The sequence below is a fragment of the Molossus molossus genome, unplaced genomic scaffold, assembly GCF_014108415.1.
Source record: "Molossus molossus isolate mMolMol1 unplaced genomic scaffold, mMolMol1.p scaffold_m16_p_8, whole genome shotgun sequence".
Classification (NCBI taxonomy): Eukaryota; Metazoa; Chordata; class Mammalia; order Chiroptera; family Molossidae; genus Molossus; species Molossus molossus.
In genome coordinates this window covers 100,863,032-100,887,365 of record NW_023425402.1, presented here as the reverse complement: position 1 = coordinate 100,887,365, position 24,334 = coordinate 100,863,032, and the positions used below count along the sequence as shown (strand labels likewise).

General features: G+C 41.4%; 1 protein-coding gene across 3 annotated transcripts in view; it reads left to right on the top strand.

The window, feature by feature from the left end:
• The window catches only part of SYNE1 (spectrin repeat containing nuclear envelope protein 1), a 409,429-nt gene that overhangs the window by 350,155 nt on the left and 34,940 nt on the right, over positions 1-24,334 (top strand). For 2 of the 3 annotated variants that reach the window (XM_036249356.1, XM_036249358.1), the window contains 3 exons: positions 5,365-5,523; positions 8,888-9,054; positions 22,246-22,408. In XM_036249356.1, the coding sequence (XP_036105249.1) occupies positions 5,365-5,523; positions 8,888-9,054; positions 22,246-22,408 (489 nt within the window). Of the gene's footprint in view, positions 1-5,364; positions 5,524-8,887; positions 9,055-15,605; positions 15,852-22,245; positions 22,409-24,334 lie in introns of those variants that run through there. The other variant, XM_036249357.1, reaches the window with a different exon arrangement.

The following is a 24,334-nucleotide window of genomic DNA, read 5'->3' as shown; positions in this document are numbered from 1 at the left end:
CTGCTGCCTCCTGCACAACCCGACCAGGGCCAGGGATGAACACAGCCGAGGTACTGCTCTTGACCGGAATCAAACCTGCGACTCATTGGTCCGCAGGCCAACGCTCTAACCTCTGAGCCAAACCAGCCGGGACATCACCCCAATAAATTTAATAATAACATATTTCAGATGAAAACAAATTATGTCTTACCATTGTATGTGAGATTCATTCAAACTAGATTTTGCTCTCTCTTTCACTGGCTGGCATAATAGTTTTAAGAGGAAACACAATTTTGTGGTTGTGGTTTTGCTCGGTAGATATTGGCAGTCAGTTTCTTACTTTAAACATGTGAAAACCATTGTTTTATGTGCAGTTTTAGATAATACTGTGGAGCTGGTATGTACATGCACATTAATTGTTACTGTCGATTTATCATGGTAATTTTTAATGATTCAAGGTTCAGCCCTGGTCGGTTTGGTTCAATGGTTAGAGTGTTGGCCCATGGACTAAGGCATTGTGGGTTCAATTCCCAGTCATGGGCACAAGCCTGAGTTTCAGCTTCGATCCCTCACCCTGGTCAGGGTCCTGTGGGAGGCAACCAATCAATCTATTCCATGTGTCTCTCTTAAATTGATGTTTTCCTCTTTCTTTCTCTTTCTCCTCCTCCCTCCCTCCCTCCTTCTCTTCCTCTATCTAAAAATCAATGGGAAAATATCCTCAAGTGAGGATTAGGAAAAACGAATAATAATAATGATAATAATTCAAGGTTCATGGCATTTTTATGTGTGCAACATCTTGAAAGCGATCCAGGTTGTGTTTGACTTGGGAATGAAAGGAAAAGATTAGTGGAAAGGCAATGAGAAGACATGCAAGGCAAAAGGAATAACATTGATTAAAAGCCCACAAGTGAAGAATAGGCCCTGACCGAGGGCCATGACCATACCCTCCCAGAAGTGTTCTTTCCTGTACCTGGCTGCCTTGCCTGGCACATGAGGGGCTGTGATGCATATTTTCTCAGTGAATCAGGCACAATAATTATTGTGAATTTCACAAGCGATAGTAGACGTCGCTATGATCAAGTTTACAATTGAGCTGAGACTAAAATGAGTTCAGAAGAATCTATCCAGTGAAGGAAACCCTGGGCATAAACAAGTTGAAACAACATGTAAAGATGTGAGCAACTGAGGGCAGTGTGGATTGCAGAGGATAAAGAACATGCTTGTTGGAGAGGGCAAAGCTTGAACTGAGATGGGGAGTGGAGGCGGCGTATTGGTCTAAGAGGGTACACGCAGATGTGTGGGACCCGCTACTGCCTGAAGAGGGCGGAGCGGAGGACCTGCCTGGGGGAGGAGCAGATGTTGGGAGGATGAAGGAGGGACATTGGAGAAGGAGCCTCTTGGTAACTTCCTCCGACAGAGATCTCCTCTCTCCCCTCCTCCCACTTCCTCCAACATTAGCGATGCTTCTCTTCATGCTTCAGAAAACATGAAACAGCGTTTAAGAGGTTTGTAGCCTCTCGGATTCACTTAACAGCAACAAGAAATGTGTTGGTAGGTAAATTGCTCTCCGTACGTTTAGAACAAAACCCAGACATTTCTCAGGCCATGAGCAAGAGGAAAATTCTGGAGCACACTTGATAAATGTGTGAAAAGTTTCCTACAAATACACGCTATGCTTTCAAAAAGGAGAAATGTTAAGAGATGGGTTTCATACACATGCTAAAGATTTCAGTTCAAAATGAAGTAGCCCCTTTTCACAAAGCTACGCATTCTTGGTGAAGACAGAAATGTACCTGGAGTGTGACAACGTCAATCACAATATTTCATTCTTGTCTGAATTCTTCAATCCCAAATCAAAACATTACCGTCCAGTAAATTACATAATTTTTTTAATGTAAAGATTTATGCTGGCATGTCATGGAAACAAAACCTAATTTGGATACAAATAACGGGAAGTGAGGACAGCATAGGTTAGTTAGTATTTTAATGAGTGGTGTTCATGTGTTTCTCTCGAAATTCAGAAAAGTCCAGCACTACTTGCTGACTCCATACATGATGTGGAATGCTTCGGACTACACTCATTTCCCTGGCTCGCTGCGGCCGGCAAAGCTTTCAGGGAAATGACACTGGAGAGGGTTCTCCAACTCCCCCTTCCCCGCGGCCCGTGCCGTCCTGGTCGGTGCATGCTCCTCTCTTCTCCTGTTACTGTTTATGGCTTGATTTGCAGACTATGAAGTTCTTGAGGACAAAAGTTACCGTTTTTTATTTCCAGTGCATAGAACAGCTAAGTGTTCACATGCTAGTAATTTACACACACACAAAGGTGACCACGTGAGGGGATGTATGTGTGAGCTGATCTTGTGGCAATCATCTCTCAATGTATACATGTGTCAAATATCATCACGCCGTTCACCTGAAACGTACACAATAGTATATGTCGATCATATCTCGGTAAAGCAGGAAAAAGAAGGTTTAAAATTGCTCACCTGATTTCTACAGGGTGAGGCAAAAGCAGGTATATGGTTTATGAGTACAAGAAACAATTTATTCTTGTACTATTATGTATTAATTGTTGCATTCTTTTCCATACGAACAGCTGTAAACCTACTTTTGCCCCACCCTGCTTATAGACAACAGTCTGTTTGGAAACCCATTTTCAAAGCTGCTGGTGATCATGTGATATGCCATGAAGAGATGATTACCAAAAAAAAGCAGGTTGACTAATGTTTCTAGAAACTTTCTGTATTGAGAGTCTTAAGGCATGAAGCTAAAACACACTTATCTCCCATTACTTCAATCAAAGAAAACTGATTTGGTCACCCCAAAGGTGCCAGGGTAGAACTGTAAGGAGGAATACAGATTAGTCACTAGTTTTTGAGTTAGTGTTTCCGGAGAAATTCTATCAAGTATGAAACCACAAAAGGAAATGAGCTGGTGCCGATGTCTCGGTTTCAAAGTCACAAACGTGTTTCAAACGTGGCACCGTCCCTGTGTGGAGAGCAAGCGGTCTGCTTCTGTTCCAAGGGGAGCTGTTGGCGAGCAGGCAGGGCTGAGCGGACAGATGAGGGTGTACCAGGCGTGCTGTGAGTAGACAGGGAAGAGTTCCTCTAGAAAGGTGGTGTTCTCCGATCAGCCCAAGTGCCCTGCTGTGAGTGTGTGTCACAGCTCACATTTGCTTTTATTCCTGTGTTGGTTTGTGGATCTGCGTGTAATTCTAGTGGAGGTATAAATAGATCATCATGGTCATAGCTCAGTGGTTTGCAAATTGTCATGGTGAAAATATATGAAGTAGAAAAGGATGTGTTTCCTGTTCAGCTGCCTCGCGCTGGAGGTCTTAGCCAGCGCTTGTCGGCTGTTGGCAATGCAATGTGTTCATACCCCTGAGAACATGTACGGGCTCAGCTGGTAAATTTGAGGGTTTCAATTGAACCCCAAAGAGATGTTAGCGTTCCTTTGTCATGCAGCCTAAATGTTAGTTTTACAAACCAAAAGGAAAAGCCTGTCGCCATTATGAATTAAATCTTTGAACAGCTTTTGGCGCCAACTGGCAACCGGTGCTTGGAACCTACCTGTTTCTCTTTCAGCTCTTGCTCCACGTAAGCAAATAAACACAACACTTCTGGTGTTAACACTAGAGATATATATTCGAGCTGCTTGGTGGAGATATTGACTATATGAATGTCAGGGAGAAAAAATAATGAAAAACTCAAGTGATGCACAGCAGTAGTATATTAATGACCCGCTTTTGTTAAGTCTTTTGTATTTACTAGTCGTTTAAGAAAATTTTATTCTTTGCATTTTTTTATGAGCCAACTGTATTCTAGTACATAGGACAATGCTTGGTACATAGTAGATACTTGTTTGCTGCAAACAATAAACATTTTTAATTGAATTTATTGGGTTGACCTGGATTAGTAAAATTATATAGGGTTCAGGGGTACAATTCTATAATACAGCATCTGTATATCGTATTGTGTGTTCACCACCCCAAGTCAAGTCTCCTTTATGCTGTTTCACCTTCCCCATCCCTTTTCTCTCTGGTCATCACCATGCTCGTAGACAATAAACATTTGTGGAATGAATTTTGGAAGCAATGTAGGATTAATCTACAAATGAAGAAAGTAAGGCTTAGAGAAGATGAATAACCTTGCCCTAATCATATCATGAGTAAGTGATGAAGACTGTTTTGAATCTCGGCTGCGTCTGGCTATTTGATCATAATGCTACATTACAGTCTGTATCAGAGACTCAAGCTTTGCTGGTCCTACCTGGTACTACTATAAACAAAGACCTCAGATGTGTCTCACCTTCTCTTTCCCTGCCTCTCAAAGAAATAGATAATGTTTTTCTATTGTATGGTCATCTTTCCTGCAGATGTTGTTGAGAAAAGCCCTAGAGTTCACTCTGGCCCATGGCCAAGATTTGGGGGAAGAGGAAGGGAGAAGCTAGACATAGCGAGACCTGCTCATCTTAAGTCTCAAGGGCAGGAATTTCTATTCTTGAAAAATGGTTGCTTTGAGAAGTTCCAATTAGGAAAATTTAGTTTCAGCTTGGACATCATTGAACCAGAACCATCAACCACATTCCTGACTCTGTGAATGAAAACGAAAAGTCACCCGGCCAGTGTGACTCAGTGGTTGAGCGTTGACCCCTGCACCAAGAGGTCTCTGGTTCAATTCCCCGACAGGACACATGCCCAGGTTGTGGGCCCGATCCCCAGTGGGGGGCATGCAGGAGGCGGCCAGTTGGTGTTCTCTTTCATCGATGTTTCTGTCTATTCCTCTCCCTTCCTCTCTTTCTAAAATCAATAAAGAAACAAAAAAGTCATATCCACCAGAAAGTTTAAAACCTTAGGATACTGTACATCAGGCCACCAGAGTTCAAGGAGGAGGAAGTCTACTCTGATCTTCAGTGCTGTGTTGGAATTACTTAAATTTGTCTCCCAAACTTTTAAACCTGTGTTTTCATAGCATTTTCCATGCCCACCAGTGTCCCCATCCAGGTAAATTCACTGCTCTTTGGCTGTTCTGTATTTTTGTGCCCGAAAGAAAACTAGCTGTTTTAGGAAAGTACAACGATCCTGTATCGTATCTCCACTGAACCAACTGTAGTGTGACGCTGGGTTGTCAGCTGGGTTGTCAGCACTGTGACGAGTGAATGTGCCCGTGGCCCCTCGGGAGGGCAGGACAGGGTTCACCGTGCCCACCTGTTTGACAGCAGGTCCTGTCGTGGAACCATGCGAAGAGCAGTGTCCGGGGCTGTAGCACAGGGAGCACACCCGAGCAGACGCACTGTTGTTCCTGTTGGTCCACCCGACGGCGCCGGCCCCGCAGGGTAAGCGCTGCACTCTGACCACCTCTGCACCGTCTCTCCCTCACTCTGCAGCTCTCCCTGCGGCGGCAGCAAGTCGGCGAGAGGCTGAACGAGTGGGCCGTCTTCAGCGAGAAGAACAAGGAGCTCTGCGAATGGCTGACGCAGATGGAGAGCAAAGTCTCCCAGAACGGAGACGTCCTCATTGAGGACATGATAGAGAAGCTGAAGAAGGTACGCAGGGGCGCCCGGCTCTGCCTGCTCTCGCCTTCCTAGTGCGTCGGGCACTCTGCTCGGCCACCCGGGGGCCTTGCTCATAATTACTTTCACTCTACTGGAAAGGTTTTCTCTTCTTTATGTAAAATACACTTTCATGGAAAGGCCTCCTTTACTCAGAAATATAGAATATTTTGTGAGTTTGTTTTTTTACCTTAAAATTGTATGTTTCGATGACTGTTCATATTCAGTATTATTCTGTAATAGTTTCGGGTGGAGGGCATAGTGGTTAGACAGTCATCTACTTTCAAGGTGTCCCCCTGATATTCCCAGTACCCACTGGCCCTGCACATAGTTATTACAATATCATTGGCTGTATTTTCTATGCTTTACCTTTCACCCCCAGGACAGTCGTGTAGCTGCCAGTTAGTACTGCTCAAACCCTGTACGGTTTTCACCCTCCCCCATCTCCCTCCCCCTGGCAGCCATCAGCATGTCTTCTGTATCCATGAGTCTGTTTCTGTTTTGTTTGTTCGTTTAGTTTGTGCCTTACATTCCACATGTAAGTGAAATCAAATGGTATTTGTCTTTCTACGGAGAATATTTTCAATTTGTTATGAAAGAGATTGTTTGCTGATGATGTTCAATATTTCAGAGTTTTAGTTACCTGTCAGTGGACATTATTTATGTGTAGGAGGTAACATCACAAGAGAACTAAACAACAACAACAAAAAAATCTTGGGATCAACTAAACTGACATTTCTTTATAAAACATGATTTATAGATAGTTATAAGAAGGAAGACTTCTCCGAGAATTTTGATTTAATACTATTTTCAAGTTATATGTGGTTATTAAAGTATTTTATATGTTCATATGGATTCAGAATATTTTATGCATGTATAGGACTGCTCAATTGACTAGCATTTAAAATATTTTTGAAGATTTTAGTGGTATTTTCACATTGTTTGGAAAAATCATTTAATTTTAATTTATGTTTCTCATTAGCACATATCACCATCTGATATACAGTGTTTTCCCTATTTTCTTGTTCATTATCTGTTTACAGAGGGAGCCCTGCTGGGCTCTCAGCTTTCCTGGAACAGGGAATTCATTTTGTTCATTACTTTATCTCCTTCACCCAGAATAATGCCAACTTCTCATAAGTATGCAGTCAAAATTTATTGAATAAATCAATTATAGCTCTGTTTATTCTGAAAAGAAATAGAAATGGGTACTAGGATAATTTCTCTTTATCCTTGCATACATACACAGAGAAAAGAAAACTCCCAAGCCAACATGTAATATTTACTTTATAGGTTTTCACTTAAAATTGCAAACTCTAAGGATAAATGTTTGTATATTTGATACCATAGCCCTTTAAGATGTGGGCTGAGATGATGAAGAGCTCATTAGGCACCTGCTAACAGCTCTGCACTTCGTCAGTTTCTTTCTGCGCATCAGAGAATGTTCCACTGAAGTTTGCTATAGAATAAATGTTGGCTATATAGTTTCATTGATTTTCTTCATGAAGTTAAAGATGCCTAGTTTGGGAGTATGGAAATAACTAGCTCTTGAACAAAATGTAGTTATAACTTAAAATTTAGAAAAAAGTTTTGGCTTTTCACAGTTAATTTTGTTCCGCTATTTGGCACAATGTGAGGAATCATCTTTAAAATATTAACTCTACTATTTTGATTTTTTTAAAAATATGTTTTTATTGATTTTTAGAGAGAGAGAGGAAGGGAGCGGGAGTGAGACTTAGAAACATGGATGAGATAGAAACATCAATTAGCCGCCTCCTGCATGCCCCCTACTGGGGATCAAGCCCGAAACCCGGGCATGTGCCCTGACCAAGAATCGATCCACTATCCTCTTGATGCGTGGTCAACGCTCAACTACTGAGCCACACCAATCAGGCTTAACTCTGCTATTTTGTATATAAGTTACGGGATTTAAAAAGAAGTCTTTATGAGCTTGCCTCTTGTGCTATTTCTTTGTAAAGGAAAATAACACTGAGGCTTGTAATTTGGGCAACATAGGAAAAGCAATTAATAAATAGATTGTAACCAAGATATTGGTGTCTACTGGCATTAACACCTCAAAATATTTTAATCTAAGGGACAGTCCAAGAGGATTTTTTTGCTATAAATACTATTTTAGGCTTAGAGTAATTTATTTTTAATAAATATTTCTCAATAAAATTATCCCAAATTAATAGTGAAAGATTATACATATTAGTAAACACACCCAATGTTTTGGTCTTTGAATTCCATTGTGTTGAGGTAATATAAGAGGGGGGTAGGTGGGGATACAGCCTGAGGGTAGTACTCAATTCTGGGATAAAGTAAAATTTCACTGGCTCTCTCATTTCTTTGGTGGAGGGTGCTTTGTGCTTAGGCAACTGACTTGAGAAGGTAGTTCTGTTACCACACTGACTCTAGAGCAACAGAAGGTTAAAATGTCCATGCTCCTATAATACCTGTCTTCACATATTGTGTTACTGAGAAAAGATTTGCTGTAGAACAGAAGCTTAGGTCAAAACTGAAAAGGTTGATTCGAAAGATTGGGTGTTGTCACTGTGGAAGAGGATACGAGGGTCACTGGACAGGGGTGCAAATAGAGGCGGGGGGAAGGCACCTGTCATCATCACTTTAATCACACCATTTAGTGGGCTGTCTCTTGCAGACAGGCCACGTGGAGCCCATTCTCCTTATCCACCGCACACTCTAAGAGGAGCTAGTGCAGAAACTGGGTAAATGAAGAAAGTGTGAGACCCATGGGACCCTCTAAGACTAGTGGTTATTATTCTTGAGAGTTCATTTGCCATTGATTTACGTATTATAAAATATTGACGTTATAGTGAATGTCTGTTTAAAATGAAGGTACTCTTAAAACATTCTGCACAAATAGCAATCGACACACGTGTATTTACATATATACATACATTTCCGTTGCACACACACACACGCACCTCGAATAAGCTATTTGTGGTTATTTGTATGAGGTCCCATTCGAAACAAAACATCAGGTTGGTGGTTACAGCAATAAGGTATACTTTCCCAGCATTAAAATTCTTCAAGTTTTACCTTTTGTATCTATGAATATACTTTTATTTTCTAATGCCCATTTTATGTAAATAGAAAGCACCCTCCATTCCCCTTAAAAATATCTATATGGAAATTCACTGTGCACTCTGCATACAAACTGAAAATAATAGGTTCCACTCCGTCTTGCACACATGGGCGATGTTCACACGGTGTTCCTCATGCCCGAACTACTTCCAAGCAGTGGAAAACTGTAATTATCCTGTTTTCAGTAGAGCCCGGCTGCGTGTATCAAGAATATGCTTTCTGACCTCTGTGATTGCTACTTATGATGCAGGATTATCAAGAGGAAATTGCTGTTGCCCAAGAGAACAAAATGCAGCTCCAACAAATGGGAGAGCGACTCGCTAGAGCCAGCCACGAAAGCAAAGCCTCCGAGATCGAGTACAAGCTAGGCAAGGTCAACGACCGGTGGCAGCATCTCCTGGACCTCATGGCCGCCAGGTAACAGGGACCCTCCTCAGCAGGACGTGTGTGCAGAATTTCAAAGCCTTCAGCCCGCCTGGCCTATCAGTTTACAGATAATCCAATATGTCTCTCCGTCCTGTTTATCCCACCATTTTAGTTCACCCTCTTCTCCTAAATGTCACTTTCATTATCTTCAAACTTCTCTTAATTTCATCGAGTTGGTGGTGTTTGCATTTATCTGAAAAAAAGAGAACGTCATAGCCTATCAAAATTTATTCCCAGGAAAAAGTTCTTTATTTCAAGCCTTTATGGGTACTCAGCTGCCTCCAAGGGAGGAAATGAAACAGGTTTGCAGTGGGGAAAAAAGGAAAGTTATCGTATTCCTGCTATGTTTCTGGTTAGCAAGGAATAACCGTAATCCTCGCCACTCTGCTTAGTTGTGAAAATGACCCGCTGCTCTATCGTAATTGTGTGCTTCGCGCTAATGACAACTAAAAGTGTCTGCCGCATACCTAGAGGAATCTTACATTCAGTTTCCATGGCAGAAGGGCAGGGTGAGTAAAACAGTAAAAGTCAAAAATAGAAATACATAAGGGCCTTTGCTAGCACATGAAAGTCTGATACGATTGAACGAGGCACTACAGTGTTTCACATAAAAAGAGGGAATGAAAGTAGATGCTTTATTTTAAATATTCTTTTCTTTATTGATTTGAGAGAGAGAGGAAGAGAGAGAGATAGAAACATTGACTAGAGAGAACATCGATTGGCCCCCTCCTGCATGCCCCCCACTGGGGATCAGGCCCACAACCTGGGCATGTGCCCTGACCGGAAATTGAATTGATGACCTCTTGGTGTATGGGTCGACACTCAACCTCTGAGCCTCACCAACTGGGCTAGATGCTTTATGTTAGATGAACTCATGTTCATGTTTGAATGTAGACTCGATGAGGGCAGGGACCTTTGTTTATCCTGTTCATTGTGCATCACAAACACCAAGGACAGTGCCTGGCTGTAATTTAGGCTCAATGAATATTTGAATGAGTGAATGAATGAATGAATGCTTGAATGGATATTCTTTATGGCAGTTAGGAAACTTAAATGTAACAAATGCTTTTGATTCACAGCCATTGTGGAGCTATCCCCCAAAATTTTAAATTTTTTAATAAAAAAAAATATATATTTTTACATTCAGTATTATGTTGTATTAGTTTTAGGTGTACAGCATGGTGGTTAGACAATCATATACTTTACAGAGTGCTCCCCCGATATGGCCGGTACCCACCTGGCACCATGCGTGGTTATTACAATACTACTGACTGTTTCCCCAGGCTCCACACCCCGTGACCGTTCTGTAACCACCATCTGTACTTCTCAGTCCCTTACCGTTGTCACCTGGGTTCCTTGCCTCGGCCATGCTGCATGAAGGTGACCAGGAAATAGCACCTTTTGAATACTGTGTGCGCACACAGACTGCATGTGGGCATGACCGTTCCATATGTTACGTTTGAACATTTCCTGTACTTTTTCTATAAGGGAGTTATCAAAGAGGACTGAATTTAAGAGGGTGAGGTTGTCGTCTCTTTTATGAAACAAAAATGGAATAAATGTTTATCGATAGGGTGTCCCAAAAAATGCATACACAACTTTGAACAATTATAAAGTCAGTGTTTATTAAAATACATTTCATTTTCAACCTGTAATAGAATCTACAGACACTCTGTGTACATTTTGGGGGGGCACCCTGTATTTTCAAAATGTGTAACAATAGTGCTGTAATAGCTAACTCTGTTGAACCCTCAGTTTGGCCTGTCGGCCAACATTATAGCAAATGAAGTAAGTGCTTCTCAAACTCGTGCTTATTTATAACTTTAATGTCTGGTTGTTCAAGGAAGAATTTTCTACATGTTGTTTGGTTTATTTAAAAAACAACAACACACACACACATTAGTAAACCTGAATCAATTAGATATTTTTAAGGTATACCTAGTTTGCACTACAGTCACTACAATGCCCTTAGGTTTCTACTTCTGTGGGAGACGACTCCTCACACGCAGATAGAACTCCCGTGGGAGACTCTGGTGTACATGTTGTCCATTTCTAACTGCCTCCTTCCAAAGTAGACCGGGTCATGTGCTGAGCGTTGGTTTGTCCTGGAGTTTTTAATACCACACTGTATTCGCAGTGTCCTTGAAGCATTTCCTAAATGACCTTTCATCGCATTCGCCTTCCATCTTCTTGTTTACCGGAGCTTCACCAGTGCGCAGACTAAATGGCCTTTTCCCACACCCATCTTCGAATGTGACCTGGCAGCTGAAATATCAAGTTTCCATGATTCAGTCTCATTCACAGCTCTTCCCCCTTCCAACATTTTTGCATACTGATTCATTATAACGGCATAACCTAGTTATGCCTTTTGACATTTCTATGTGTTTTGATGCTCTTGTGGGAATGGAAAGGCTGTTTTTGAAGATGATCATACTCCCAGGTGAACAGCTTCCCAGCTCACGGAAACATGAAAAAGAGAAAGAGGTTGGGTGGTTGGCCCACCAAGCAACATACAGATCACGAATCATAGAAATCTGCACGTGAAACCTATCTAATCTTATTAACCAAATTCACCCCAATACCTTTAATAAAAATAACTAAATAAAGAGAAGGATAAGAAAAGAAAAAAGAAAAAGACAGACAGAGAGGAAAAGAGAAAAAAGATTCACGGATACTAATTCTACTACTGCATACAAATAGAATGCATACTTGTGAGTCAGCTTCCAATCACCAGTAGATTAACTTAGAGCATTCTGAGTACAAAATAGATGTGTGTTACATTGAATTTTTAAATTGTCACCAAGTATTATCAGTATTTTAGGGCAGCACAGTTTGCTCAATTACGTTCAGGGCTCAATGGTTAATGTGTTAGTATGCTTTCTGTACTTTCCGGATGTGCTCAGTCCAGTATGGTAGTCACTAGCAACATACGGCTATTTAAATTTACTGAAGCAGAATACAATTAAATTAGAGTTTAATTTTAATTACAGTTGGTTACACTGGCCACATTTCCAGTGTTCAATAGCCAATGGGGATGATGGCTCTGTTTGGATACTGCAGATACAGAATATTTTCATCGCCCCAGAAAGTTCCATTGGTCAGCGCTGGCTAAGATCATTGAAAGCATGTCTGAGCCCTCGGTTTTCATCAGGAGTCAACATAAGAAAGAGTCACCACTTTAATTTCTATAAAACTGTCTTCAAGGAATCTGGCTTTCATTTTGTCACACGGCAGTTTTTCTAGAGTTCAGGACTGACAGAACCCCTGCTTTGAGCGTAGATGTTCTGTGCTTATAATCAACACCGCACCCGAGCACTCCTGTCTCAGGATCTAGGAATGTCAACTGAAACTATTTGCTCTGTTACAATAACTTTAAAAAACAACAACTTGGTTCTCTAGTATAAATATATTCTTCCTCCCTTTCTCAAACCTACGTCTCCACCAAAACAGAAGCACATTTATTTGACTTCTTTTTTAAAAATAACAGCTTTATTGAGATGTAATTCACGTACCATCCAACTCATCTATTGAACGTGTACAATTCAGTGATGTTTAGTATATTTGCAGTGCTGTGTGTCCATCACCACAATCAATTTTAAAATATTTTCTTTACCCCCAAGTAAAAACCGTTGCATAGTAGCTATCAGTTTCCCCCTCCACTCTCTCCCCTTACCCCAGCTCCAGGCAGCCACTAATCTGCGATCTCTCTCTGTACATTTACCTGTTCTGGACAGTTCATATACATGGAATCATGTGATAGGAATGGTCTTCTGTGACTGGTTGCTTTTAATCTGTGCACTTATTATGATTCTCTTAAACACTATGGAAGTAGAGTGAAACAATTATGGTATTTTTGTAAGACCTACCCCACGCCTCCTGTGGATGAAGCACCGTGCATGCTCCTCTAGGGCAGAGTTTGTCGAACTTTCTGCCCAGGACCAGAGAGTCGATATTTTAGGTTCTGTGGGACCAAGGGTCCCTGCTGAAATCCCTCTGCCACTGTCTTGCAAGGGCAGCCGTGGAGACCCAAACAGGACGTGTGGTGGGTTCCCATAACATGCATTCACCGAAACAAGTAGGCAGCTGCAGTTTGCTGACACCTGCTCTCAGATATTGAAGATGAAAATGGAAATGATAAAGCATGTGTCTCCTCACCTTGAGGTCTTCCTTTGCTGTCACACCGCTCCGGCCCCTGCCCACCTGGGCCGCGGCTCCTCACTGTCCACGGCCTTCCTGTCCTCCGGATGAGCTCGATGCTTCTTCCCTGCTCCCTGGGCTTCTTCGCTGCATTTCCCTCGCCTGTGACAGATCCTCTGTGTGGTCAGCTGATGAGCATTTCTCTTCTCTGGGAAAATGTAAGGGTATCTCACCTGAGCACCAGCATGGTCCCAGAACCTAACAAACAGTTCCTCGCACACAGTGGTCACGCCAGTGTCTGCTGAGTTTCTCTGATGGAAGACACAGGATAAAAAGTGCCATATACAGAGAAGAATAAAGCAGAGCTCAGCCTTAGGGTTTAGACCACCTGAGTTACAGTGTGTTTCTGCTTCCCCTAAACTGTAACGTTCGGCAACTTACTTATCTTTCCAGTATCTCGGTTACCCACGTGCAAAGGTTATTAGGAGGAGAAAATGAGGTAGTACCTGTAACCCTCACAGCTCAGTGAAATGCTCACTGCACAGCACCCCTCATCCCAGAGGGAGGTCAGAGGCTTGGCCTCGGAGGGAGGTCCCCTCGTGTAGTGCAGGAAAGCCGTCATGAAGCAGTAGCCGCTGGCCTCAGATGGTTTTCAGTCTCACGGGAGTTCTACCCACACAAAAGGAAAAAGAAAACTTCGTCCTTGGAATGTATGGCTGTTAACACCTCACAGTGGTCAGTTCCGAGATGTCTGGCCAAGATCAGGCGTGTTGTGGTGCAGCAAGCATGGAAACAGCACAAAACTAGAGTCCTGAGTTTAGTCTCGCAGTTCTAGCTGCATGACCTGGGATTCACCGCATGACCTTTCGGAGCCCCAGATGCCTTGTTTTCAGAATGTTCACTAAAATGATTGCCACATCTCCAAGGAAACAACCTAAGGGAAAGGATCATGTATGTTATAAAATGCTATGTGTGCAATCTTGTTCTTTTGCATGGCTACAGAGTAGTCATAGCTTTAATCTATCATGATTTAGCCAATTACCCTATTGGTGGACATTGCTATTGCCATTTTTGCTCTTAGCACAATTATGTCTTTAAAGCCTCGTCTTGCCTTATATTTAGCACATTGGATTAAATACATCATGCTAATGACAATGAGCATGGAAAAGGATTTTTTTTAACCCATTAGGAAAATCAAATAAACTAATTACTAAGGAAATAATGGCAGTAAAAACTTTTAAAGGTCTCAAGTTTTGAAAACTGTTAATCATAATGAAAAAAAATAAATATGCCTCCTGTTATGGATTCATGACCAATATATTCTTTTAACCAAAGTTTCCATGTTTATATCCCTGATTTAAAAAAATATAACCTATCAGAGGAGTGGTTGTTATATCTTAAAGATCATAGTAGGCTATGTTTAAGTAGAAAGGTTTGAAAAATTATTTTATTTGTAATTAAGTATTCTGGAATATATTATGCAAAATACAGGTTTGCTTTTTTTTACAAAAAAAAATGTGTTTCTCTTTTAAAAGCAATTAGCTCACACAACCAGAACCAAATATCTTGTTTTATTTTACTTGTGATTCATTATATAGGCCGTTTAAAACAAACTTAGCAAATGTTATGTATTTACTTGTTTGTTTATAATTTATCTGTGTGTTTGTATACCTTGGTCCAAAGGGGATTTAAAGCAGCCAACATTGGTCATTGTATTAAATTACCTGTAATTAATAATTTGGGAGCTTATTTTCTTTAAAAGCTTAAATTATGAAATTAATACAGACTCAGTGCAGAAAATTTAAAAACTCTTAAAAGTGACAAAAGAAAACCTGAAATCTGACCAAGCAGATAAACAGATACTTTTTTCTAATCCTCTTAAAATGAACATGTTATTTTTATCACATTGTATCATTATTTTTCAAAAGACAAAGGCTTTGAATATGTAAGTGGAGAATACTATTTCATTATTGTTCATGCTCAATCTATTCCAAGGTAAACCCAAGCCCTCCCCCACGGAATGTCTTATCCAGCCCACCTTCCCGAGCAACCCCGGAAACTCCTACAGACACCGCTTAGCTGTCATATGACACTGAAGAAAAGGAGAAGTTGCTCCTTTCTGCTACTTGTAGAGGTTTTGTTTGCGTTTGCATGACTTATGTTTTTCAAATATCCTTTCCAAGTTAACAAATAGCCCACGGGAAAAGTTGCCAGGCCCTGCGGAGCGACGGAGTGTCTGCAGCAGCCTTATTTCTGATACCCTTCTTTCTTTAGACCTGGCCCGCCCCTCCTTGTAGATCGCCCTGAGCCTTTGCCCCTCCTTCCACCCGTGGCCTACATTCCAGGAGATCAAGCTTGGCACATGTTAATGAATGTAGGTTTTATTTAGAAACATGACCACTTGTCACTGCCCAGTGTCATATTATCAGGCAGAGACTTACCAACATTTGTCCAGAGTGAGCATTTTCATACTTCCAAACCCGGACAAGGGGACACTTCATCCCCACGCAGGATTTAGCTTTTTGCTGTGCAGACCTAACTTTTGCAAGTGGAAGCTTCATGGTGGTGGCGGGAGACCCCTGTGCTTTGAGGATGGCGGAAGACAGCGGTGTGGATGCTGATCTCCCAGACTGTAACTGCGATGTCACAAGGCAGGCATCTCCTCGAATTTCTTCCACTGCACATAGCTTTCCTGTTACGTGGGCTTTATAGGTTCGATGCCGGAGCTTTGCTCCGTATTTGTTTCTGCCAATGTTAAGTGGAGAGGATTGGGGTTAGGAGATTGTTGGCCATGGACTCCTATGAGTTATTTGTTAGTTTGTTTACTTGTCCCCCTACCGGGCACGTGGAGCTGGATGAGAAGGTTAATGAACTTGGTCATGGCTTGGCATTCCAGTTGTCTCTGGACTGTGTGCGTCGGGAGGGGTATGGCTACAGTGGAGAGCCTGAGACTCGGGAAGGAGCTTGAGAAAGAGATCCAGTGTAAAGATCCAATGAGTCCATCATGTTCTATTTCAAGGATGGGCTCCTGGTGAAACAGATTCAGCCTTAGCCAGTTCACAGCAGTGGCTGGGAGCTTTCCCTGTATTACATACAAACCTGCTCCTATTCGAAGGGCCTGGAGGGTTGTGTGTGTGACAAAAAGTTGTGTCTGGTTTAGTCTCCAACTTGTATAAAGATTTTAAAACATGCAAAATGTAGCAATGTATTTCTAAAATAGTAACTTAGTGCATTGTGCAGATGTTTATTTCATGACTTTTCCAGTTAGCATAGCATTGTTTCAGTAATTTTTATTTAATTTTTTAAAATATTTTTCTTGTCCCATAACATCCCCCAAATAAATTCCTACTGTCAAATAGGATTTATTAATGATACTTTTGGTTCTGTTATATTGAGAGTGTAAATTTGAGGGGGTTGGTTTATAGATCTAACTAATTAGCTTGAAGGAATGTAGAAAGACGTATCTATGACTTAGATGTCTGTGTATATGTATACATTCATGAGGCAATGTTAAGAATTAAGAAGCTGGACAAGTGGATTTAGTAGTAGACTCCTTCTCCAGCAAGGTCAAGTGCCGATGACACATATTGGACTGTGGAAGGAGAAGCATAAGCTGCAGGGAATTAGATTTAACAGGCTTATAAACTCACCCAGTCTTGTGATGTCTGTAAACATCTATTTTGAATTATAATCCTGGATGCTACCAAAAGAAATGTTGCTCAAATTTCTTATAATGACAGATTAATAAAAATATTGTGATACTTTATCCAAGGATTTCCTTTAGAGAAATAATGAGGAAAATATGGAACGTTTCTCTTAAAAAAGAATGATCCTTGTCCTGTAGGTATCAAGTTTAATACTCTCAAGGGAGATGTATGGGGGTGTTATTACTCATTTTCTCTCAGCTCACATCTACTCCCCCCAACACATACACAATATATTTTGCTGTTGTAGTCAAATACACTTTTTAAAAAATGAGAAAGGAGAACCAGTTACATATGCACCCCATTGACTTTGCTAAGATTTATACATTCATTTGAAAGAGGAACTTGTCCCTAGTGGACTATATGAACAAACATTTCCATGTCACGATGCCCTTGACATATTGCACACTAACTGCTCTGACTACTGGAACTCATTCAATATTGTACAAGATAACTGACCCTGTCAATGAGGTGGCAAATGTTGACAATACCCAATGAAACAGTGTTTACTCACATCTCTTTATGCCTTAGATCTTTTAATAATTTTTGTCAGCAAATTTTTGAACCGAGAACATGAATTTTAGTACAAATAAACCATTTGCAAATGTTGGACCTAGAGGAAAGTTTAAAAATAAACTTAATATTAACTAATTAATATCAAATAAATTTAAAAATAAACTAAAATGTTAACTAAGTAAAAGTATTTTACTGAGAATAGCCATTATTAATGTTTAGCAGGCATCTAAATAATGCGCACCTTTGTGCAAAGCTTAGTGTGGCAGGAAAACCCAGACGTGGAAGACAGCTCTGAGGCCTTACCGAGCAACTTCCCGCGGGGAGAGAGTCCTACAAAAACAATGCCAGGAAGTTAAAATAGGGTGAGGGGGAAGCAAGCACTGAGGTACTCTTCCTGCCTCTGGCTCCAAACAGAACCCTGATGATATTATGAGGTTGTTCTAAAATGCCATCTCAAAGCGTTGTCGGCACTCAGATCTTACTGAATCTGAAGTCTGGAAGCTGGTCAGGTGGGAGGGCTCCTGAGAGGACATCCCTACGGGGGTAAAACCAGGATAGACATCACAGTGCAACTAGCCATCCTCGGTCCCGTTCCCATGGGTTTATTGGTTATAATCTGTCCTTTCAGTTTGGGCCACCACAGCAGATGGCCGGGGCCCTGTTAAATTCCAAGCTCGTGCTGTGGGCACTGCTGGATTGTGCACCCTGAGCTTGGCTCCCAGCAGACATTCTAAAACTGACGTTCACTGACTGACACACCAGTGACTAGTACCTTTTACATGAGAAAAAGGTGAATGGAGCATATGTAAAAGTTCTTGGAATTATATTATTCAAAGCCAATACCCTGAGATGCCCTGGGGACAGGGTACCATTTATATGTATAAAGCTAATTAGAGAAATTTTATTTTGAGTGAAATTTTGAGGAATGATACACATATACAAGCTTTTCATTCTCTAATCAATAGGCTTTATTGTGAAATATGGACATAATTTTTAAAAACACATATATAGCATATATTAAATATATATATATATATATACTATATGGTGATAGTAATAACATTTATTATATATATGGTAATACACTGCAGAGTGCCTTTATAAACTGAAATGTTATTCATCTATAGGCATTATTACTATTATCATAATTAATGAAATGTATTATTATTAAGCACTAAGCATAGTAAAAATCCTTTTATTTATTTTTATATAAATATGCATATATTACCTACAGATACATACATATTGTTGATGTGCAAACCTGTAGATAATTTTTATGAGTTTATTTGAATTTATTTGAACCAAACTGATGACATGCTGGGAAGCAAGATCGCAGATGTTCCAGAAAATGACTGTTCTTTTTTGTTGTTGTTGAAAGTATTACAGATGTCCCCCTTTTTTCCCATTGAGCCCCCTTCTTCCCACTCCCACCCATCTCCTGCCTTCCCAGTCTAATGTCCGTGTCATTGGTTGTGCATATATTCATATAATTTATTTGGTTTATCTCCTCTCTCCCCACCCCCCCAACCCTCTGAGGTTTGTCAGTCTGTTCTCTACTTCCACGATTCTAGATCCATTTTGGTCGACAGCTTATTTTGTTCATTATGTTCCAAAAATAAGTGAGATAGTGTGGTATTTGTCTTTCTCTGACTGGCTTATTTTGCTTAGCATAGTACTCTCCATGGTGTCTCAAAGGGTAGGAGATCCTTCGTTTTTTACAGCTGCATAGTATTCCATTGTGTAAATGTACCACATCTTTTTTATCCACTCATCTACTGATGGGCACTTGGGCTGTTTCCAGACTTAGCTATTGTAAATAGTGCTACTATGAACATAGGGGTGCATATATTTTTCCTGATTGGTGTTTCAGGCTTCTTAGGATATATTCCAAGAAGTGGGATCACTGGGTCAAATGGCAGTTCCATTTTTAATTTTTTGAGGAAAAACTATATTTTTTTCCATAGTGGCTGTACCAGTCTGCATTCCCAACAGCAGTGTACTAAAGTCCCCTTTTCTCCACACCCTCGCAAACATTTGTTGTTTGAGGAATTGTTGATGGCCACCATTCTGACAGGTGTGAGGTGATATCTCATAGTTATTTTAATTTGCATCTCTCTGATGATTAGAGATGTTGAGCATTTTTTCATGTGTCTCTTGGCATTTGTATGTCCTGTTTGGAGAAGTGTTCATTCAGGTACCCTGCCCATTTTTTAATTGAATTTTTGTCTTCCTTTTGTTGAGTTGTATGAGTACTCTATATATGTTGGATATTAACCCTTTATTTGATGTATCGCTGGCAAATATGTTCTCTCAGAGAGTGGGTTCCATTTTCATTTTGATACTGGTTTCTTTTGCTCTGCAGAAGCTTTTTAGTTTCATGCAGTCCCACGTATTAATTTGTGAAAATTATTTTAAAAGTATTTGTGGGACAGGAGAAAAGTGATTAGACTAGATTTTCATCTGAGAAACACGGACTCATAGAAACTGTCAGAGAAGAGGTGATCAGTTTTATGCAATTAAAAACAATACAAATGCTCAAAATATATTATGTGGCCCTAAGACATTCTCTCCTCAGAGGTGGTTCTTGACCAGCAGACTATCAGGGTCATCCACAGAGGCATGTGGGGGAGCTGGGGAGTGAGCAGTGGGCACGTGAGGTCTGAGAGCCCCGTTCATGATGCTGGCTGAGTCCCAGCTTGAGAATCACCTCTTTACTGTGTGGAAGTAACGGAGCTGAGAGAAACCTGATGGCTCTGACTGCAGGTCGTCAGTCTCTGAGAACGTTCTGCTGTAGATCTCTGCCTTAAAGTGTATCACATCCCCTGGATTTTAAAAAGCCATGTTGCTTTCGACTGGTTTTTAAGATACCTCTTTCATTGAGCCAAGTTGACACCTTGGCTCATCTGTCATTCATCTATATTCTGAGCACTGTCAGTGAGGTGCTGACATTTCCTAAATCCTAAGGCAGGGCTTATGGTCCAAATGGAAGACTGGATTTTAGGTAAGGCTGTGCCAGAAGTCACTGGTCATGTACTCATCATCCACATCTCTGTTCTCCTTAGAGCGATCTGCACACTCACCAGGAAGGCAGTAATTGAGCTGTGCTGCTATTAATAATAATACAGATGAGAAATACTGTGTGTCCTTCCTAACATCCTGCCCCACCCTCACTTGGAAAACATCTTTATAAACTAATATGTTTCTCTTTGCCCTGTGCCTTTCAGCCGCCGCCTCTGTATCCTTGCTCCGTTATCTGTACTCACCTGTGATTCTTTCTCTGCTGTCACTGGCATATTCTCCATGATCCCTTATTCTGTGCCTAAAAAATGCTCTGAAGCGATTTCAAGTATTCAACTGCATTAAACAAAACAAACAAATCTATTTTTCCTAGTAGCTAGATCATTCTATAAGTACCATACCATAGTTATTCACCTTCACTGCCTACTTTCTTAAAATAATTAACAATACTGTCTGACCCTAGTGTATTCTTTTAACCCAAATACAGTCTGTTTTCTGTTTCCGTTGATGAAATCCTCACATAGGGTCAACAGAGCCCTTCCAATGGCCAGGTCACAGGTCCTCTTTGTAAGCCTTATACTTTCCTGCTCTGTATTCAACCTGTTAGACCAGTGGTCCCCAATTTAGTCTTCATAACACTCCCCTGGAGTGCTTGTTAAAAATGCATATTCCCTAGCCAAGGCACAGAGTATCTGTTTCAATAAGGCTGTGTTGGGATCTAGGAATCTGCATTTACATGAGGCAAACCAAGTGAATCTAATGGAGGAGGCATTCAGATCCTCCTTTGACCACACCCCTTCATGGGCTTCAACTCTATCCCAACAGTACCTCAACCAATGCAGTCAACTCTGTCCCCTCTTCTGCACCTAAGAACTACATTTCCATACCTGTCTGTCTACCTGACGCCTCAGACTATCCCAAAGTTAACGCACCATACATCCCAAGAACTCACTCCCCAGCCGGGGTACTCTGAGGCAGCAACATCATTCTAGTCACCCAACTACAAAGCGTTTTTAATTCCAGCTGCCTCACGTCATACCAGTTCGTGAATGTAGCAGTCCTCACCTCTGTCCTCAGTGTTTCCGAAGTGTGGGCCTGGAGGAAGCTGTTTGGATTCCACTGTCCGCTTCCCGAATGGCCTGTCACAAGTCTCCTTCAAACTTGCGTGCTCAACATCAGCGCCGATCTTATCATTCTTCTGCTAATAAATCTTGGCGAGGCCCCGATTCATCTTTAACACCGTTCACCAGCGTATACCAGCGCATTCTCGTGTCACTACAGGATCTTCACCCTCCTCCAGTCCGCCCATCATTCTCATCTCTTAGCACTTCTTCATCTCCCTTCAGTCCCTCCAGCCTCTGGATCCCGTCTCCTTGGCATTACGACCCTGGGCCTCCAAAAACTCTTTCTTCCAGGGATCATCGTAAGAGTATAAATTAGTATGTCATTCATGGCAATAACAACTTCTGTGGTAACCATGAGGGTGCTGTCCCTATTACATTATTACAGCTGTACTGAGTATAAGCATAGCCAATATTTATTGATTTTTTTCTCTATGTACCCTCGAGTACTAGACTCATTTAAGTATCACAAGTACTCGTACTTCATCTCCATTTTATAGATGAGGAAACAGAGACACAGGAAGGTTGTGCAGGTTCCCGAAGTCACACAGCCAGTAAGTGGCTGAGCCAGGATGGACTTGGGCTTTCAGCAATTTGGCTTGAGGACCTAGTACTCCCTTCTGCTTGGGGAGGAAACACGATTGGGCCTTTCACGGCAGCTGATGTCTGTCCTCCTCTGCCCGCAGGATAAAGAAGCTGAAGGAGACGCTGGTGGCCATCCAGCAGCTGGATAAGAACATGAGCAGCCTCAGGACATGGCTGGCTCACATTGAGTCAGAGCTGGCCAAGCCCATCGTCTATGACTCCTGCAACTCGGAAGAAATACAGAGAAAGCTTAATGAGCAGCAGGTAAAACTTAAGACAATGGAAGAAAATAAATAGGCTTTTGAATATCTGTCCTCCTGGCCAGGACAGAGCGGGGAGGTATGAGAGGTGCATCGGGATGGAAAGTCAGGGGAAGTAGGGCCGGTTTAGTGAGAAAGGGGAGGCCTTGGCCAGGCAGGTGTTTGGGGCCAATAAGTTCCATGTCACCGCAGAGTGAACTCTTAAGAAGGTATGCCATCATAGGGTCAAGGTTGTTGGTTCACCAAGAAGCCATCCTAAGATGGTAGTTTAGTTGAGCTGCAATGAAGTATCGAAAATAATGCTGATGGTTTCATTTATTTGTGAGTCACTAGCCCACTACCATAAACTTAGAAAGAAGTCCTTTTTCCCCTGCATATAATAGTGTTTGGAGAAAATTACAGTGCATACTTAGATGTTTTAGAGTCCAAAATAATTTTGTTTCTCAAGAAGGATTACATGACCTGCCTGCAGACCACACACAGTCATCTCTCCTTCATGTGTGCACCAAAGACAGCTCACCACACTGGTTCCCAGCACACGGTACACAGCCCAGCAAAGCAAAAGAGGGCGACCCTCAAAAATGCATATGGAGGGGATTTTCATCTCCCACTCCCCTTGCTTATTTTTACTAAGCATAACAGAGTGTGTTTGTCATAAATAAACACTGTAAATGCCCTGCAGAAGTATCACTACTCCATACCTTTAGATTGTCCTGGGAAATTCTGTCCACACTCTGATTATTTTCATTAGTATTTAGGCCACTATAGCTGAAGTTGCTTAACTTAAAAAGTGTTTAAACTATATAAACAGATCTATTTCTGCAATCTTATGCAATGATTTATGTATTTACTTTCTTTTACAAACTATTTGAAGCAACGAGAATAGATATTAAAATAGACTTCTTTTAGGTGTTGGGTTTACTTTGCTATTTAAGTGAGCATTTCCTTTGCAAACAATTCTTAGCAGGATAAGTTTTTTTCATTTTTATAAGATTAAATCCTCCGATGGACTCTGTGATGTTTGAAAGTCTGATGCTTGAACTTTGGGGGGGTTGTGGTTGGCCTTCAACAATTTAAACTTCCTGGAGAACATAGGAATGATAACTGGAAGTGATAAAGTTAAAATGTAATGACCAGTATTGTAATTTAGTAAATGTAAGAAAATCAAAACAGTATCTAATTAAATACGGCAAACCGATCATATGCACTGGTAGCCCCACCCACTCTGCTAAAACTCTAATAAATGGACAGTGAAGGGAGAAAAGGCCAAAACCCACAATGTCAAAGAGAACAGAGGAGATGCTAGAGAGGACAGACACCCCACAGAATTTTGGAAGAAAGCGAACAGATGAATAGCGACAGCGTGAGCAGATGGGGAAGGAGAAAAATGATCCAGGCCGCAGAGTTCCACAGAGGCTCAGGAAGAGGCGACATCGAGTCTGCAGGGCTTTGACATGGAAGAAGACGGCGCTATGAGACTCAAGATCTCCCCACTCCCCGAGCCCCGCTAGCCAGGCAACTCTGCTTTGTGTTCTGTCGTCGAAGACCTGAAGATTAGTCTCTGGAGAAAGCAAATCAGACGGACTTTGGACTTGGGGATACAGGACACCATCGAGGCTGGACCCACTGCATTAAAAATAGATTCAGTGCAAGGCTCCGACAGACGGTTGACTCCCGCCCCACTCCCCCAGATCCCACTGCCCGGAGCAGGGCTGGTGCCACAGCCGGGAGTTATGCTTCCAACTCAGGTGTTCCATCGAAGTCCCCAAAGAAGTATAAACAAAACGAAGAGGAGGAAATAATCAAAGTAGTAATGTAAAAAAAAGTTTTCCAACTTGAAAACATACACTTATAGAGCACAAACCCTATAAGCACCCAGGACATTTAAAAAAAAAAAAAAAAAGCAAAGCCATTATAACACATGATGGAG